General features: G+C 37.1%; 1 protein-coding gene across 1 annotated transcript; it reads right to left on the bottom strand.

Annotated features, from left to right (window-relative positions):
• Nucleotides 1-481: 481 nt before the first annotated feature.
• Nucleotides 482-20,173, bottom strand: LOC119773181 (nuclear GTPase SLIP-GC-like). Its single transcript, XM_038270058.1, has 17 exons — nucleotides 20,055-20,173; nucleotides 14,697-14,782; nucleotides 14,402-14,495; nucleotides 8,478-8,694; nucleotides 8,142-8,387; nucleotides 7,396-7,590; nucleotides 7,115-7,278; nucleotides 6,407-6,500; nucleotides 6,242-6,329; nucleotides 6,020-6,141; nucleotides 5,557-5,730; nucleotides 5,313-5,467; nucleotides 5,092-5,209; nucleotides 2,608-2,716; nucleotides 2,395-2,528; nucleotides 1,874-1,946; nucleotides 482-1,449 (listed from the first exon to the last, which is right to left on the bottom strand). Exons 2-17 carry the CDS (start codon nucleotides 14,743-14,745, stop codon nucleotides 1,307-1,309), a joined length of 2,175 nt encoding a protein of 724 aa, XP_038125986.1. The 5' UTR covers nucleotides 14,746-14,782; nucleotides 20,055-20,173; the 3' UTR covers nucleotides 482-1,306.
• Nucleotides 20,174-20,645: the final 472 nt, after the last annotated feature.

Here is a 20,645-nt window from a genome sequence, read left to right on the forward strand (position 1 = left end):
GTTTCACCTGTGCTTTTATTGTGAGGTCCACTCTGAAGAAATTAGTAAACATTGAACAATCATTCCAGTCAATAAATAAGCTAAACATACCAATCGTTACAGTGGGGCCAAAATTATTCAGTCAGCCAATGATTGTTCAAGTTCTCCTACTTAGAATAATGAGTGAGGCCTATAATTTAGTCTATGAGAGAAGAAATAACCCAAATATATATATATATATATATATATATATATATATATATATATATATATATATATATATATATATATATATATATATATATATATATATATATATATATATATATATATATATATACATATATATATATTTATGGCTGAATTATTTTTTTTTGTCTCACTGCCAGATTTTTTTTTTTTTCTAGCTCTCTCCAGAAATTTTTTTTTGAAGTTCGTAAATAATAGGTGCAATTGTAATTTAGTTTTCAAAATGGAAAAAAAAAAAAACAACAACTAATTATTTAGGAAATAAAATTAACATTTCTTTTTATTTTCTTCTCAAATAAATTTTAGATTACATCAGAGTGATAACAGTAACTAGAGAAAATAAACAGAAAACAAGAACCGTAAAACAGACCATATATTCTAATATACATTAAACTATGTACTATATAATCTATATACTAAAAAGATTATTGAATTTTGCAAATAAAAAACACTAAAGCTCTTTAAAGTCTGAAATCAAGGTATGAAAAAAATGCTGTGGTAGCAAGTAACATGCACATTTTATCACTTAACATTGAACGGATATTTACATTTTAAAACAGTTTTAAAACATATATAATCAGAAAATTTAACATGAATGTAAAACAATATAAAAAGTCTTTAGAGGCTGCTAATCTACATTTATCATATCTGTGATCATTTCTACTAAATAATACCCTTCTGCAGACCTTAAATGATGCAGTTTTCAAAGACTGAATTGCATTCCTATTTTTAACTTTCTTTGAAAAAGTTGATTTCAAAGGACAGTTTTGAATACAAATCAGCATTGGTCAATGGAAGCTTGCTTGAAATTTCTGTTAATCCTGCTGTAAAAAACAAAAATCAGTCTTAAAACAAGTTAAAAAAAAACAAAATGAATAGCCTGATCCATGAGGAGTTTCTAAGTTGATCAAGTCTTCACAAAGAGCTGTTCATGTTTTTCAATGATTTATGTCTGGGTATGTAATGCCAACAAAGGCACTGACTGTGTTAGAGTAATGGAAACAACTGTAATAATCCTAAGGCGAGTCAACCTTGCCATGTTCTTGCACAGTTTGCATGTTCCCAAACATTTCATTTGTTACCATAATTGGCTAAAACCAAAGTTTGTTCGTCCAGGCACTAGCATTGAGTTACTGGAAGGTTCTGCTGAGGTCGACGCATCAATGCTGCTTTGCAGCTCATTATGGAGTTTCTTTAACATCGAAATCTCTGTTGACACATCTGAGGAAGACATTTTCTTTGGTTATGCAATTTTTGTAACAAATTAATTCTTAGTGGCATATTTACAGTTATAGTCACAAATCAGTCACACTCCTGGCATCTGAAAAAAAAACAGACTCTGCTCGTTACCTGCATAATGCAGTCCCTTTAGGGATGCATCTAAAATATGCAGGAGAGTAGATCCTTTTGATCAGGGTTAGAGTCCCCTGATTTTGGGTTTAACTCCCATAATCACATTAAGGCTGGACCTAACAACAATTATTCTTTCCAGTCAGAGAAATGTATTGGTCAAATTAGAAATATATTTATTTCTGAAGATGCCAGGTAGAGACAGACAGACAGACAGACAGACAGACAGACAGACAGACAGACAGACAGACAGACAGACAGACAGACAGACAGACAGACAGACAGACATCTTTACCTGGAAATGGATAATGGATTGACAGCCCAATGGACTCCATCATGTTTTTTTCCAAAAGACCCACGATATCATCCTAATTTTGAATTGAAACAATTAGTAACACGTGGTTGCAGAAACAATCATGGATCAGAACTACTCATGAATGTTGGGATGGATCTCAAAGAAGGAGCCTGGAATTTATTTTAAGCTGAATAAAGCTAAATACAGCACAATCCTGTAAGTCATGAACATGGTTACCTGAATGGAGACACTACTAAGCTTTTTTGCAAGAATAGGAAAAATATTCCATCTATAGAAGTAAAACCTGTTACATTACATGCCTTTCAAATTTGTATTTCTAAAAAAAAGAAGGGACAAAAATTACAACCAATTTCTTTACAATTTGTATGAAAATTGTCTTTATCTGCCCCTAAATAGTTTTGGTTATAACCTGATAAAATATGTAAATAACAAACGTATATTTTTACGTTTTCAAGACACTGGGGAGAAAAATTAAAAACCAAGTCTAGAAAAAAACAAACCATCAATTTGTTGAGCTGTTCCATCATGACATCTTTGGCTTTTGCAAACACGGGGTTTTTGTCAATGTGCATACGTCTCTGTAATGTTTTCATTATGTTCGGCAGTGTGTTCTTTCCTCGAAACCGTGCTGCTTCTGCAAAATAGGTTGATTTTTGCCAACAATAACCAATAGTTAAGTAGCAATTACTGTCTCATGGTAGCGTTTTTCTTACCTCTGTAGGAGTCTTGCATAATTTCCTCAACTGTCTTTGTTAAAACTTTGTACATTAATCTTTTGCCCTCCTGAGTCATTTTACTAGTTTTTGTCCTGAGCTTTTCCTCCTAAGGAAAATGTAGACAATTATAAATATCAAGATTTAATAAATATGATTTCATCTTTTCAAATAAGTTATGAGCAAGGCCTGTCCTTGAGGGCTGTTGTGCAAGTTTAAGAGCTATCTTTTATCCTTTATCAACCCCACTTGAATCAAATAGCTTAATTGCATCCTCATTATGCATGTTGTCCACACTCCTGATGAGTTATCATTACTTTATTAATGAGTAATCATTACTTGATTTCTCGTCAGGTATGCCTGAGAAGAAACGTATTTGAATATGTCAGGACACCAGCTCTCGAGGACTGGAGCTGCCCATAACTATCTTAGAAAGACCATTTAATAAATTAGTGTAAAACTTAAATCTTCAAGGGCTACTATCCTACAACATTTGGGTGTGCACCTGGCCCAGCACGCCTGATTCAATGGCTGAATTATTTTCTCAGCATTCAGGCAGGAGCTGGATTCTAGAGCCCAGGCTATTTATGACGGCGAGTCCGACTATTTCTAGCCATCATCAATCAACCTGTCACACAAGCTTAGGGTAATTAGTTTGTGCAGAGTTTTTACCTATAAACCAGAATGTTGGTCAATTTAAATGCTGGGGATGCTGGGAATGCTCTGGAAGGCCTATGCCAGGGTCCTGGAGAGGAGAGTCTGGCTGATGATTGAACCTCTACTTCAGAAGTAGGGTCTGGTTTTCATCCTGACCATCTTCTCTACTGGTTTCTCAGGGGTGCTTGGGAATTTGCCCAACCGGTCTTTATGTGTTTTGTAACCTGGAAAAGGCATTCGACTGTGTGCCTCGTGGTGCACTGTGGGGGGTTTCAGAAATCCCAAGTTGGGGAGCGGGAGATCGATAGATGGATAGGCATGGCTGGTGATTTAATGTGAACTGGTCTGCTGTTGTGACGAGGGAGCTGATCAAAAAAAGGCAAAGCTCTTAACCTACTGTTGCTCTACATTCCTACCCGAACATATGGTCATGAAATCTAGACATGACCAAAACAACAAGTTCACAGATGCAATGGGAGGATGGATGCCTCCCTTTGGGGGATTTTAAAGCACTGGGAGATGGGCAAGTAGAAGACTCAGAACATGCTGGAGGGACTATGTCTCTTGGAAAAGATCTTACTACATGGTTGCACACATAATTTTGGGTTTTGACTAATCAGTGGAGAGATTAGTCACTCTCAATTTACAGCGAAAAAATAAAATTAACTATGGTAATTAAATGAAATTCACACATCCATCCGTCTTTCTCTTTAATCAGGGTCATATTGGGGCCGGTGCCTATCTGTGTGTCTTTTCCAAGACACACAGAGACATGCAACCATGAGCCTCATTACCTGAGCTGTACAAGAGAAGCAGGGATCCAGTCACTCTTTGCCAAAGTGTCAAACACACATGGTAACTCTCAGCCTCTCTGCACTTGGTAATACTTACTGTCCCTATTGATCTCAGTGTGTTATTTTCAGTTCCCTTGTCTGAGAAAGCCTGGGCAAACTACTCTACTGAGTCACTTCCAAAATAGCAAGAAGTTAACTGGATTCATCTACTGGACTGGAACCACTCCATCTTCACTCCCTGCCAGCACAGCAGCTACAAAAGCTCTCTCAAGATCACAGTTCACCTGGATGAACCAAACTCACCACCACCGACTTACAGCTACAAACCTGGATCTCACTCCATTAAACTTAATTATCTGATTTCCTTATCTCCTGGGAGTTTTCTCTTTTACATGTGGATCAGAGACCTTAACAAAGCTATGACAGTAGTACCTAGAGAGAACTCACGCATGAACCAGGAGAACATGCAGACTCCATGCAGAGAGACCCTGGGCCAGGAATCACACATTTGTGAAAATACAGAACAAAAAGAACCATGTATGATCATACATCTTCTTCCAGCAAACGCTAGAGTTAATTTGGTATGACCCTTATTAGAATACCCCCTAATGCAAGTACACAGTGCATTTTCTTTACAAATGAGGCAATGCTAGTTAGTGTATGCTAATAAAATGATGCTCTGGGTGGGCCTCCCCCCACACATAGCATGGTGGGGGACTATGTCTCTCAGCTGGCATGGGATGGCCTCATGCTTCACCAAGCAGAGCTGGAGGAGGTGCGTGGGGAGGGGAAAGTCTGGGTCCGCTGAGGTTGTGGCCCCCCAACCCAGTCCAGGATAAAGTAGAAGAAAAGTATGAGTACATTCAAGCAGGTTCTCCAGAGCCCTGCTATTGACTGATTCGTGTATGTTGAAGCAGAGACATAGCTAACAGTTGCAAGACACTTGCCCTCAAGTTCTAAAATTTGATATATGTGATTTAAAGCATTTCTACATTTAATATATAATAACATATTGCATTTTTTTATGAATTACCTCTGTTTCAAGAAATATCAGCAGCAGTTCTGAATCTTTGTACTTCTCTTTTAGTTTTTCGGTTTCAAGTGAAAACTTGTTGATCACTCCATGTAATCGACTGCAAATGCCATCATTGCTAAAACATTTCAACACATTATAATATTTGACATAATTTTCAATAGTTGTATCATATAATGTTAATGTGTTTATGTATTTTTTTGTATTTATAAAATTCTTACTGGACGTTTTTTCTGAATTCTTCATCAATACTCGTTCTCAATTTTAAAGATAATTTTAAGATGAGATTTATTTCTTTCCCATTTTTTGTTTTGTAGATGCCACCATCTTTCAAGACACTCATTAGTGTGTTGCATTGGGCTGTGGCACTCTTCCCCTGTGGGGAAAAAAAGACAAAAAAGCGGAAATTAAAAACCAACACTGAACACTATCAGATTAAATGTATATAACCATCAGATTACCTACTGCAGTACATAAAAAGGACTTCAGGATTCTTTCAAATGAATTTTGGTATATTTCAAATCCTTGATCAACACATTTTCCAAATGCTGTGTGGATCTCTTTCATTTCCTTTTTGATTGCATTAAGTTGATGGTTTAGGTTTGTCTCAAGGTCCTTACTCACATTATTAACACCAGCCTAAAAAAGAAACAAATATCCTTTATTCAAAGCTATATTACTTTTAGTTCCTTTTTAGTTTATAGCAATCTATTGATTATTTGATTACTCCAATTTTTTTGGTTTGTGCTATAAAGACAGAAAAGAGGTAATTTTAACCAAATGCCGTGCCAAGAAATCCTAACCAGAATCCCAAACAACAGCTGTTTCAGGTTAAAGAAGAAACTAGCAGGAGCCTCATATAGAGATTGGATATCACTTAGCCATTGACTAACATAAAAAATATTCATGAACTCAGGATAAAGCTTACCACTTTTGTCAGACTGGCTCCTTGAATCAAAACCAGAATCCTTTGAGCTCTGGAAATAAAGCTGAATGTCTCTGAGGGACGATTATTCAAACTTTTTAGAAAATCTTGAAGCTTTGGGATTTCTTATAAAAGACAAATTTACATTACATTACATTAAGGTTTACATTAAAGTTAAATGGTATTGCTGAGGAAGTTATCTTTTCTTTGTTGGTTTCAACCTACCAGTGTCATCTGGATTAAGGTGTTTACTTTTCAGAAACTCTGCAGCGCTCACTGTAAACACTTCAATACACTCATCTCTGCAATATCTCTGTGGAATAAATGAGCATGTTAACTTATTTTGTCATTTTTAAAATATTATTAATATTAAATATGCTCATTGGCTACCTTAGTGGATGGTATCTTGTTTAATTGATTTTGCACTGCTTTCTTGGCCTCCATGTTTCTCTTAAGAATTGTGGTCTGAAGATTAGCCTCCGAACTAAAAGAAAGCATTCACTGGTGAAACATTTTTCTGACATATATCACATCATGCTATTTAGTAGAAAGTAAAAAAAGTTTACATATGGTTTTCCTTAAAAAAGCATTTGATCATTTGATATATTTTATCTTCATGCTGTCAATTCAGAGTTAAGAATCAAAATAGGTTACGAATTAGGTGTAATATTTCATGAATAGACTTTATTCAGGTTTCAATATGCATGAAAATTGTGCTTTATCATATAACAAAAAGAAGAAATCCAGCATGCATACATAAAAACTCATGTTGTTTTACTTAACGGGTGTTTATAAGATTCAATAAAGTGTTCATGTATTCCTTTAGTAGTATGTTTAATCATGTATGTTATTTTAAACCGTAAACTTTTGTTCTATTCAGTTTTCAGAAAAAACAAAAATTATTCATTTTTACAAACATTTATCAAACCTTATAAATTAACTGGTCTCTTCAGATCGGTTACTACCCATAGAAACACCCATAGAATATAGAAATGTTAGTGTTGTGTTTGTTAAGATAATAATTTAAATTAAAATTAATACCCAGGCTGAATCATTTTTAAATTCAAGCAACATTCCAGTTTTATTCTGTGAACTTACTCATCATTAGAACCTCCAACTACATCAGACTTTGTGCAGATAAAGTGAATGTGTCGAGTCTCGCCATCATTTCCAAGGCTTTTCAGGATCTCCCAGGATTCTTTATCAGCTGCTGCCCGGTTAATTTCAGACACAATCCACAACACAGAACACTTTCCAATAATCTGAAATGATGTTTTCACACTGAGAATTATTCCTTAAAAATATTTTTGAAATATAACAGTCCTAGTAAAGCATAAATAACATTGGAATCAACTCCATAGTATAAATATATAAATGACCTGTTTCCACATCGTGTCCCTGCTCTTGTTTCGATCTCCATTTCCAGGAAGGTCCACCAGAGTTACATGCTGGAGAAAATCATTTCTTGGCACTTTGACAGTCACACACTTCACAAGTGGCCAATAGTACCTTTGTTTGTCTCTTTCTTCTCCTTGTCTTGTGTACTTAGCAATATTTTCTGATAACTCTTCAGCCTTGCAGAATATAGAGATAGAGTAAAACAAACCAGTGAGCAGCGACTAAATGGAAGGAAATTTGAAGAATTGCTAAATTTGAAGAAATATGATTTATTTTTTTTTATTTTCATAACACTCTTGCTTTTTGGATAGGCTTAATGCTTTTAACTGCATTTTGTGGAGTTCCTGATGGTAAATAATCAATTTCCCAGCAAAAACCCTTTTAAGGTTGAATTAAAAAAACATGTCCTAATAAAAGGTAAAAGAAGGTTTTTGTTTTTATTGATCATAGAGAGCCTATTTTGTGCTGTATAGATAAAATGACTGAGCAAGCATTTTTTCTCCCAAGAGGATCCAAATACAATAATTTCTGTAAAATTAAAGTCATCAAGGTCTTTATGTGTTAAAGACATGCCTGTATCTGGTCAAGTGGTTAGATCAATCAGGAATTATGGACAGATGTAGAACATCATGATTGTTAGCATAACAATGGAAATATATAGTGTTGCTAATTGTAAACGTTAGCAAATTGCTCCCAAATGCTGTTTAATTTGCTAAGTCCAACTTACAGATTCAAAAGTTAAAATCTTCTTTGTGGACTGAAGAAACTCTGGAATTTCACTGAAGTTGTTGATATCCATGAGTTGTGATGATATTTGTTTCCATTCTTCTCCATACACTGCTGAGATCTTCTCAAAAAGGTCATGGCGGCTATCATTATCATCATCATCATCATCATCATCTTCATCATCCCTCTCCTGCTCTCCATCATTTTCAAGAAAGTGATCTACTGTAAACAACTCATCTTCCCAATCCTGAAAAGAAATATGTTTGATAAGTTTCAGATGCATAACCCTCCAATACTTTACCAAGAATACAAGGAACAGATTAACATCTTTATTTACCTCTTTGGTGATAAACTCTATTTCTGCTTCATAGTTTGAGTTGTGCATATTTGACTCCACTTTAATCATGACTGAGGTACATGCATCAACATCGCCAGATGGCAAAAGTTTCTGTATACCAATGACAGCATTTATCAATGAGGTCTTTCCAGATCCTGTTTTACCGAATACACCTACTAACTCCCTCTTTTCCATCTCCAAATCTTTAATGTTGGTCCTGTTGAAAATTTTGAGAAAACATTCACCTGTTAAATGTTTGTAAAATGAATCATAAATGTTTCCTGATGGATATGTCTCAGACAGTGTCAGAATTGTGCATGGTTTCTCTACCATGATAAAGCTATGATAAGATATCTAATATAAATTTGCCTACAGTACTGACACAAGCAGGATTTAAACAAATCAAGTGCTTTACCAAAAAGGCCACCCCAGTTTTCCAGGTGCTCCAAAAGAACAGAGTGATCAACAGTGTTGAATGCTGCACTGATATCCAGATATCCAATACTATTAGTTCTCTTACATTTTTTTAGGGATGTCATTGAGCTTTTTGACAGGTGTATTGTTTGTACTGCAGTTCTTGGCCTCACAGCCAAGATATAAAAGGAATATGAATATTGGATGTCACACAGGATCTGACCACTAAAGTCATGGGCTTCAGTTTGTAAGTAAAATAAACTCTTTTCATGAAATCTCGAAGAAAAGGAGCATCCTGCAATCTAGGGTCCTCATATATGTACTACCCCAAAACTGCTCACTGCGCCCACCACCAAGAAGACAGAGGCTTCTCTCTTTGTCCTACAACCTGTCCCCAGGACTGCAAACACTGTACAGATCGTCCCACTTGCCCGCAAGGGACAACATTCTTAGAATTTTGATCCAGTATTAAGCCCTGTTTGTTTCCTATGCAACCAATGACCACAGTAGATTTTTCTCTGATTTTTGCAGCACACTATCTTAGTTCTAACCATTGTTGCTGATAGGACTTTCTTCGTACAGCCTATCCGAAGCTAAATTTTCCTTTGATCCTCCTTAATTTAAAGAACACTGATCCCTCTCCTCGTGCGTGATTGATTACATGATTATTGATGACATTGATTATCCATTACATGGGTAATCAGAAGGCCTTTTAGTTGGAATAATTGGAAAACAGCACAACAGCACATGGACGGTGTGAAAAACAATTAAAGAGTAGATTAGACTTCTGCAACCGCACACATCAAATGTCGCTTGGGTCTGGTCACGAACCAGTTTTGCTGGTATGCTTCTGCACCGTCGGTCTGGAATTTCTATGGACACACAGCAGTTTCCTGCCAAAGGGTTAGGGTTAACCCAAGGGGGAGCCTAATCGAGAATTCGCGAGAACTACGCGGATCACACAGAATAGAGAAGGACGACCACACAGACATTTGACAGTTGCAGAGGCTATGTCAGAAGCATAAATTGCCCTTAACTCTTTATTGGGCAAGTTGTCATTTTGGATAACTTTTACACATCTTATAGATAAAGTCCCTCCTTATTTTACCTTAATCCAGTTACTTTACCCCCAGTTACTTTAATCAAGCCAACCAGGAAAGATCTTACTTCATGGTTGCACATGTTATTCTGGCATTTGACCAATCAGGAGAGATCAGTTACTTTCCAAATTTACAGTGAAAAATAAAAACTACTAATGACAAGTCGATGAAATCACATCATGGTTAAATAGTTATTTAAGGTGATAACATGTCTATTATTTGCTAAGGAATAAGCAAAATGTTTGAAATTACAGAAGGAAAAAGGACCATGATCCATTTGATCATATGCCCTCTTCCTGTAAACTCTGGAGTTATGGAGGTATGACTCTTATTGGAATACCCCTGATGCAAGTACTGAATGTACTTTACAAATGAGGAAAATTTGTTTATATATTGTGATAGATGTTGCCAAGAATTTGCATAATACCATAATGATCCAATAAGAAGCCTTAACCATTTCTACACATTTTCAAGCATTTTTATCAGTTTTATTATGTAACAACTGTTTTATCTGTGATTGCAGTGAAAATGTATTATTTTTTGTCAGTTTGTCTGTTAATAGTTGTTGTGCATTTTATTGCTGTAAATATTTTTGATTTTTGTCAGTCTTTAACTAATAAGTTTTCTGACTTTTATTTCTCGATTTTTTATTACCAGCTGTCTGCTCAGTTGTATTACTGCAAACACATCAAAACTATTGTGCCATCTCACCCTGCCACCAGTGACAAGGAAGATGATGACGATGTCCCAGACCCAGACTATGTCCTATATACCCACAACCTGCACATTCAAGACACAAATGAGATGGTCCCCTCTTCTAAGATGAAACACAACCTAGAGTGGAGGTCCTGAAGGCGTAGGATGATATTGATAATGATAGCGAAGAGGATAAAGATGACAATAACAGCATACACAGCAAGCCAAGAGGCCCACAAACAGCAAAATGTCAGCAGCCAAATCAACCACCTGGCACAAAGATGACATTGACAAAGCACCCCTGCCCTAATAAAACCTGACTAAACCTGACTACCTTCCCCAACTTCAAATAGATACTTTGGCTCCCATAAGTCACATGACATACCAAACCAACTTATATGTCATTCAGAACAATATAGTGCACTTTCACCACAGATCACATAATTATTACAAGGCCTTCACAGCGCTTCGCCGCTCGGGCCTAATAATGACCTTTGTAGCAATCTTTAGCTATAAAGGGATTGTTTGGCTCCAAACTGTTAAGGAGCACTGGGCTATAACTATCAGTAACAGTACCAGTATCGCTCAAGGTGCTGACCTCATGTCGTCAAAGTGGTTGGACCAATTCAATGAGAAATACCAAATCCATAGCAGCGTTAGGGTTGTTCACATTCCTCAATACTGCTTTAAGGCATTAGAAAGAGACATAAAAGCAGTCCCTGAACAAGATGACGGTTCCCTACAAAGGGAGAAAAGCAGTAAATGTGAGACAGTGTATTAACAGCAAGCAAAACAAGTGTTGTTTTTTTTAAAGTTGTGTATAAAGATCTCTGAGGATGTAGTGTATTAATCTGCACCAATGACTAGAATAAAATAGAGTTAATGTTATAAGTATAAGTTATGAGTATAAGTTTAAAGTTGTTTTCACAAATACATTTATAAAAACTTTTCAAGGCCAAAGGAGAGAAGCAGAGCAGCGTGTGTGTATGACTGCCTTCCAAAGCCAAAGGGAGAGAAGCAGAGCAGTGTGTGTGTGTGTAACTCTGCACCTGGCCTTTTAGAGATAGAAGCACTCTCATTAAAAATGAGTTATTTGACATACCAAGGTTGCCCAGCTCAGCTAAGTTTAGCCAAACTAACTGTGATGAATTGAGTTGTCATCTTCAAAACACACTGTGCAGTACTGGTCATAGAAAAGGGTGATGCTTTGCTGGGACATGGAACACACGGGGAACACCAGGGTGATACTGACCTAGCTTGGAGTAATATTATGGTCTTAGATCACATTGGAAGAAAGGCTTAGTTTTGACAGATTAGTAATTAAACTGTCATAAGTTTCTGATTTAAGTGCACCAGATGTCATCATGACCGGTGAGACCGCTCTCACAGAAATGTCATAATCATAAGTTACATTGGATGAAAGTTTTGTTTTGGCGGGTTGATAATTAAGAATATGATGTGTCTATGATTTAGTAGCAATAAATGTCATCATGATTTGCAAAAGAATGTCACCATAACCTGTAACAAAGACTGTTGATTAAATATATATAAAAATATGCTTTGAAAGGGGTTTTCCACTGATAAGATAAAAATAATTGGTCTTACCCGAAGAAAAACACCTGAAATGATGTAAACAAAGGAGGGGGCTTGGGGGAGGAGCCCCAAGCCCAATGAAATGTATAAAAGAGGGCTGTTTTCACCATTTGTTCAGTTGCTCACCGGGGACCAGCTCCGTGTGGTTGTGTTGTGTTTTGCAATAAAACACCCTGGACTTGGACTCAACTGCTTCTGACTGATTTTTGGATCTTTGTTTGAGACTTTTCTGCTTTTTAAGAACTTTGAATTTTTACAAAACTTAGTCCTAATCTTTAAGTCGTTAAGAAGAGAGATAATACACGACAAGGATGGGTCATCCATGAAATTGTGCTGTACCAGAGCAAGAGTACACTGGAGGACCAATATGTCCACCTGTAATCTAGAGAAAAAACTAATGTTACCACCAGTGTTGGGATCTGGAGATCTGCCGCCTGTCTCCAGCAGAGAGCGCTGTGGGTCTCCTGGGCTGGAGCCTCCAGCACACCTGTGGATCATCAGCCCATCAGGAGACCTCCTACATAGGCAGCAGCCAGACCTGACTTCTTCGCCGGAGTGTTGACCAGTTTTGGAAAGCCTGACTAAAGTCTGTAGCTCTGGAGGAGCTAGCTTGAAAACCTGCCTGCCTCCCCAATCAGCTCTCATGGGAGAGCTTGGACATCATTCAAGATCTGAAACTCAATTGTCTGAAGCTAGACGCTGCTGCTGCTGAGCTCTCTGCTGAACCCACTGTCTCTGGACCCAATTGGTTCCCCCTCTCCAGTGATCTGCCTGAACCTCATCAAGGTACAAATCTGAATCAAACATCAACAAGCCCTCTCCACTGCCTGGCTAACCAAACAATCCATCTCTGCAGATTCTCAGTGACTGCTGTCCCAGACCTGTACCAGAACCAGATCTTGTTTTTCTGTGTGTGCATCTTAAATAAACTTTTATCCCGTTTCTGTGGTGTTATGCATGTGGGTTTATACACTAGAGACCCATCATGACAACCAGCCAGATTGTCACAGTTGTGGCCAGTAGGGTCTCTTCCCTCATGACCTCTGCCATCCATGTTGACAGCCTCTTCATCATTCTGGAGCTTGGAAGACATTTCCAAGACCAGAACTGCAGGTGCTGTTTACTGTGAATTGTATTTAATTTATGCTTGTAGGTTTAGTGCACTACAGGCTAAGACATATTTAAGGCAATAGAGTTGATCTTTTATTTATTTTTTCCTTGTGTGGACCTGTTGCCCTTGTCACCTTTTGTCAAAGTGACAAACACCTCAGGAAGGACAAGGCAGTTGACGTGTTACCAAGATAACTAGTGTAAACTGTCCTGCCATATTTGCTATATTTATGGATGGCTTCACTTACCAACTTCCAACTCTTGAAGAAAAGCAGCTGAAGAGAAGCCTGAAGTTGCTTTGCTAGTAAGAAGAAGAGTATACCCTAAATAGGTGGGATTTCCTGAAAAGTAGCCAATCACAGGCAAGTTGCTTTATCTGGTGGGTAACACCTTCAAAGTGACAAAAGTTGACAGAAGTTAGCAGAAGTAGGTCCACTCACGAGGAGGAGAGAGGCTGCGGAAGGAGCAAGCACTCATGTGATATATTGGGGCCTCTGGTACTTTATTTGCACAAGTGATAGTTGAACATGCAGGTGAAGAGTAGTTTAGGAGCATCTGTTTGAAATTCAGCTACTTGTAGGAGGATTTATTGTGCGTGGGCATTTTCGGCAGAATCCTGACACCACAAGGTAAATGATTGACCTCTGGCCTGGGGTATCCTGGTGCCAAATGCATGGATGGACATTCTTTTGCTTGAAAACGTTGTACATTATGGACATCCCAACACTCAAATCATTCATCATATCGTGCCCCTTTTGGTGTGACTGTCATTTACCACATAGGCATCGAATACAGACCCCACCAAGTACCCTAATAATACCTATTACTCTGTACCTGTATGTATTCACAGGACAAAATATCAGCAAAGGTTATATGATTAAATAACATAGTACCATATAAGATAACAAAAACCTGACTGAAACTCTTCGAAATCAAGGAATCTAAGATAGAGCTAATACTTACTAATGATTATATCTAAGGCATAATGAGGAAGATTCAAATCATACTTACTTAAGGAATTCAGTAAGATCTGTGCACATCTGATTGTGTAGATTGGCTTGAACATGCGTCATTATGATTTTCGCATCAGGTAGTATCACTGCTTCTGTAAGTAAACACAAAACATATACCGAGCAGTAACACTGAATAATTAATGTGAAGAAAGAAAAATTTTAATTTGACCCTCACTTCTTTAATGTAGGATTTGTACAAGAGATATTATAAATACACATCTTTTAAGCAGAATACTTTTCACTTTCCTGAATATGTGTAATCTTTTTTGATCAAATAAACACCCTAAAAATACCTGCGAATTGGAAGCTGTCATGCATCCTTTTTACTGCTGGTTCCTCCATGGTAGATTCTGCTTGAACGGGTTAGGTCACTAATTAGCTGTCAAAATAACAAACTACATGAGATTTAGATTAAGACATCATACTGTATTTACCACACAAATAATATAATAATATAATATAATATAATATAATATAATATAATATAATATAATATAATATAATATAATATAATATAATATAATATAATATAATATAATATAATATAATATAATATAATAGTAATTCTGGAAGAGATGCAATCTGAGGATCAGGAAAAAAAAACCCAGATTTTAATAATTTGTGAAATGATATCACTAGGAAGAAATTATCCCCAAACAGCCTCTGGAAGTAGGCTAAGAGTAGATGGGATGCAGGTAAAACAAAGTGGTGATAGGTAGAAATAACCCAGATTGTGATCAAAGTCAGGGGTTGAATAGAATTCAGTGGAGAAGACCGAGCACAAGAACACACCATGTGTGTTTTCCTATTGTGTTTTTTATGCATAACACTTTCAACTGTCCTGCTGCCTTAATGTGCTATATAAATAAACTTGTCTTGCAATAAAACTGCTCAGTTTAAAATAAAAAAAAAGAAAATTAAAAACAATCCACTGGACTTTGTTTCCAAATTTGAAGACGTTTCGCTTCCCATCCAGGAGGCTTTTTCAATTCAAAATGTCAGGAATAGTGTTGAGTTCGAGGTTTTATACAGTAGCCCAACAAAGCCTTGTTTTTGTTTTGAAAATATGCTAATTGAAATGGACAAATGGGTCTACCCCTTTGGAATGGGGGTCATTTGGCTTCTTTTGATAGTCTGCAATGCCCTATACGTGTCTAAGTGTCTGAAAGGTCGGTTGTTAAAGGAAACTGTTGGCCTGGCTGAATAGGCGAGGTCTCCCGCTCTCCTGTACAGAGGCTGGGGATGCAACGATAGCGGGAAGGGATTAACTCAATTGTTGCATTGTATGTTTTTGAAAGGTGAAACCTGAGTCCACTCCCTCTGTTTAAGGTTGTTGTCTTTTCTTTCTTAACATAGATGGCTTCCTTCACGACCCTCTCAAACCACCTATTTTCTTTTTCCCAAATGTGAACATTCTAGTCCTCAAAAGACTGTCCTTCGTCCATGAGGTGTAGATGTACCACAGAGTTTTGTTCCGATGAGGTCTGTGTTGGGCCATACGTCTGTGGAGAGGTTGTTTGGCTTCTCCAATGTATACAATGTTGTTTTTAATTTTATTTTTTTGGATTGACTATGACCTGGATGACTGATAATAATAATAATTTATAATATCACTTTAAACAAGTATTGTATTTCATATTTTTTATGTTACAGTTGTTTTGTTTGGGTGCTTTGATTTAATTTGGGGGTGCTTCAGTGCTCAAGTCTTCTGGGCTAAATGTGTACAACCTTAAGTCTTAAGGAAATTATTACGAAATGGAAACACGCATAGATGATGCCTGTTAAATTGGGGCTACAGCCTTCTGAAGTACAAAAATACAAGTTGGACAAATATACCAAATAACTAAAGCTTTACTTTATAAATCCCAAAAAATATGGATTTATTACACACAAGACATGTTAAAGGAGAAGTTCACTTTTTAACACTTTAAGCCCATTTTCTGTAGTGTCCAGGATGAAATCGAATGATCGACACCAAAATTTTGACAATTGGTCCTGTCTCTGCTTTTTGGCTCATGCAGAATCCCCCCCTGGCTGCTTCAGAATGGCTTCCATTGTGCATGTCCGATAATGTCCTTAAAACAACCTTAAACGTTCTTTTTTTAAAATATGCTACTCACCGGGTCGTCAGCGCTGTTCAATGACGTTCCAAAAAAAGTTTCGTAAAGAAAAAACGTTCCTGTAGTGTTTTATTTAGCATTTTGTAAATCCCATTGAGTTCTGTAGGAATAGTCAATATTCCCCTGCCACCGGAAACGGAAATGGGGCCTGTTTACACAGTTGTAGTCTTTTCGCTTCACTCTGTGTACTCCGACGTCGAGGTGCTAACGTCTCTGTTAAACACTTTAAAAAACTCTGAAAATGGAATACGAAAGGTGGATTCTTGATTCTCGTAAGCCAAAGTGGTTGTAAAGTGGTTGTAAATCAATGGTTGCTATGACAAGTGCTGTAAACTAAGGAGCGAAATAGTGCTGGCAGTAGGAAAAGAAGCTACAGTAGAAAAGGAAAGCTAGATGCTTTCTATTTACATTTAGCATTGTGGACTTACAACTGGATGGTGCGTAGGAGCTATATGGATACCCACAATTCTTTGCATGTCAGGATGTATAAGCACAACTCCCTCACTGAATTAAACAAAAAATATATTATTCCTTAAAGGAGAAGTTCACTTTTTAACACTTTAAGCCCATTTTCTGTAGTGTCCAGGATGAAATCGAATGATCGACACCAAAATTTTGACAATTGGTCCTGTCTCTGCTTTTTGGCTCATGCAGAATCACCCCCTGGCTGCTTCAGAATGGCTTCCATTGTGCATGTCCGATAATGTCCTTAAAACAACCTTAAACGTTCTTTTTTTAAAATATGCTACTCACCGGGTCGTCAGCGCTGTTCAATGACGTTCCAAAAAAAGTTTCGTAAAGAAAAAACGTTCCTGTAGTGTTTTATTTAGCATTTTGTAAATCCCATTGAGTTCTGTTGGAATAGTCAATATTCCCCTGCCACCGGAAACGGAAATGGGGCCTGTTTACACAGTTGCAGTCTTTTCGCTTCACTCTGTGTACTCCGACGTCGAGAATCAAGAATCAAGAATCCACCTTTCGTATTCCATTTTCAGAGTTTTTTAAAGTGTTTAACAGAGACGTTAGCACCTCGACGTCGGAGTAAAAATTTTGGTGTCGATCATTCGATTTCATCCTGGACACTACAGAAAATGGGCTTAAAGTGTTAAAAAGTGAACTTCTCCTTTAAGGAATAATATATTTTTTATTTAATTCAGTGAGGGAGTTGTGCTTATACATCCTGACATGCAAAGAATTGTGGGTATCCATATAGCTCCTACGCACCATCCAGTTGTAAGTCCACAATGCTAAATGTAAATAGAAAGCATCTAGCTTTCCTTTTCTACTGTAGCTTCTTTTCCTACTGCCAGCACTATTTCGCTCCTTAGTTTACAGCACTTGTCATAGCAACCATTGATTTACAACCACTTTGGCTTACGAGTCCTTAAAGATTTGAAGTTTGTAAGGCAAAAGGCCCAAGGATTTAGCACATCAATCTGGAGTTCCTTCTCTGTCAAAGATAGTTTCCTCTCTGCTGACTTAATGAAATGAGTAGGACCTAGAAGAGAGAATATGCTTCAGATCGGAGGATAATTGATGTTAGCCTGACGTAGTCCGACTCAATTCTAGTCAGAATATGAGTCTGATACTGCTCCATAGAGCTGTGATTATGGGGCGTGTTTCGAACGAACCAGCAAAAAAAATGCCTCTGCACTCAATTGGATAGACCTACAACCAACAAGAGCAACGGAGTGCGTGACATATGTTAAGCGAGGCATAGTTGTTGTCCACAAAAATCAAAGTGTGCAATTGCACGCCTATAATAAGAAGATGAGACTTGATCGCGTTTCTCTGTTCCTCTTTTAAAATTAATTTGCTGTCGATATCTTCTAGAACAGACCTAATAGCAGAATCTACTCACCTAAACTCTCCAGCGGCAGCCATTATTGTTGTCACCAAAGCGCACTTTGGTCACATGGTTGATTACATTACTGTTGATCATCTGTCCATCATCGTATAAAGCCCGCCCTGACAATTTGATTGGATCGCCTGACAGTGGGCGATAATACTCGCGCTACTATGGAGCAGAGCCAGACCGAACTTCCCCGACCTCAAACTTTGTGGGCGGGACTAAGTTCGGAATGGCACCCAGGCTAAATTGATGTTACCTGTTCTGAGAAAAAAAATCCGTAATATCAAAGAGCTTAATAGGTTTGCTCAACCTAACTTTGGTTCATCCTAAGAACCATAACCAAGATGATAACTTGGTGCAAACATTTATGTTATGAGGCTAAAGTTATCTTCTTAAAACAAGACAAAGTTTTTGGTAAAAACTTAAAGCAGCATAGTATACATTTTAGCCACAAGGGGCGCTAGATCTTTAACTTTCAGGTTTAGCCACTGGCAACACTGCAGTCTTACAAAATGTAAAGATCTCATATTATGTAAAATTCACTTTATAAACATTTTGTAACAGTCATATGTGTCCTGAAGCCTGGGTATGTAGTTTGCATATGAAATAAACCCTTTTACTTCTATCATTGCTTTTCTCCACCTCTTAGCTAATGTGTAACAAAATGCTCTGTTTGAAAAATCATGCACTTTATGATGTCATAAGGGGGAACAAGCAGTCTAGCGCAAGCTGTTGCATCCAATCGGCCAAGCAAAGGCTTTCAAATTATGTATAATCCCTGGACTATCATTAGGAACTCTGATTGGTTGTCATGTTTTCGGGTTGTGGGGATGCGGTTTTTGGGAGGACAGGGGCTTGGAAAGTCAAGACAGTTTATGCTCAGGAATTAGGCAGACAGCCTTTACAATATTTTTTGTAAAGGCTGTCTGCCTAATTTTAGAGGAATTTTCCTCCACAAGCAGCAATAACATGCTATTGGGGGCTTATCGTTAATATTTATATTTTGAAATGTGGAATAATATGGGACCTTTAAGAGTCTTTCTCCATGTTTTGGAATCAGATTTCAGACCTTTTTAGATTAAGACTGAGAAGTCTTTGAGTTACTAGTTAATACAAAACAAATTTCCCCCTTTGGATCACCCACTCAATGATGGATCTGACCCTCCAAAGTTACAAAGGAAAGTGTTTAAAAGGGCAACCCACATGGAACATTGATACATGCCAAGTGATGCATATTGACCTGAAAATACTTTAACATGTATGAAATAATGTGAACATTGTGGAACAAAGCTACATAGTTGTACTTTAAACTTTAACTCTAGATGCAGAAGTTTGAAGAAAAAGCCCCTTTCCCAATGTATGCATTATTAGAGCATCAGTTTTTGTTAACACAATCACAATGCACACTATATTCTTTTAACAGTCTTGAATTATTACTACCGGTAAACCTTTACATGTATTGTTTAAACAATTCAGATCCCACTGGTTTAGCTTATCACGTAAAAAAGTATCCATTTCAAAGAACAGAAACTGAAAGTAACATAATCTGATAGTATGAGTGATCACTGCTCATAAATACAGCCACAGTATAATGAATTACTTTCTCAGCATGTGCATCAAAGGAATGCAGTAAGAATAAACATTTCTAGAGTTCAGATTAACACATTTAAAATGCTCACCTGTTCATGCAAAGGGTTAAGTCAAGCAGACTGGAGGAGAAAATTGAAAAGAGCAAAAACAGATGGGAAGAAATCCTGGAAAGGTGCAACAAAAATGACTCAGCCCACTTTGTGAACAAGATCACTGGAAACCTGTTTTAAAACAAAGAGCCAGGTTGCTGATTATGAAAGAGATCAAATACAGCAGGGTGTGGTCTGTTGGTAAAACTCAGGGATAGGTGAAGGAATTAAGGAAAGACAAGCAGCTGAAAAATGGCAAAGGGAAACTGGTAGGTATAGAAGTGACCTTTAAACAATACATTTTAATTTGAAAACAAAACCAATTCATTTTTTGAAAATTAAAAACTTGAAGGACAGTAATGAGTAATACTCATATGTCAAAATGATATGCCATTTTTTTCCCCTGTGTGGTTATACAATGCTAAGCAGGTCTCAACACGTCTCTTTCAGTTGGAGCTTTCTTTGCATATGCATACATGAACTCATTTTGGGCATAGAAAGTCCAGCACAATGCCACAGATTCAAAGGAACAAAAATATGAAATGAGTGATAATAGAAAGAACATGACTAGTTGTAAAGATGATAAATAAT

Source organism: Cyprinodon tularosa, unplaced genomic scaffold (assembly GCF_016077235.1).
Source record: "Cyprinodon tularosa strain WSP-4 unplaced genomic scaffold, ASM1607723v1 ctg75, whole genome shotgun sequence".
Lineage (NCBI taxonomy): Eukaryota > Metazoa > Chordata > Actinopteri > Cyprinodontiformes > Cyprinodontidae > Cyprinodon > Cyprinodon tularosa.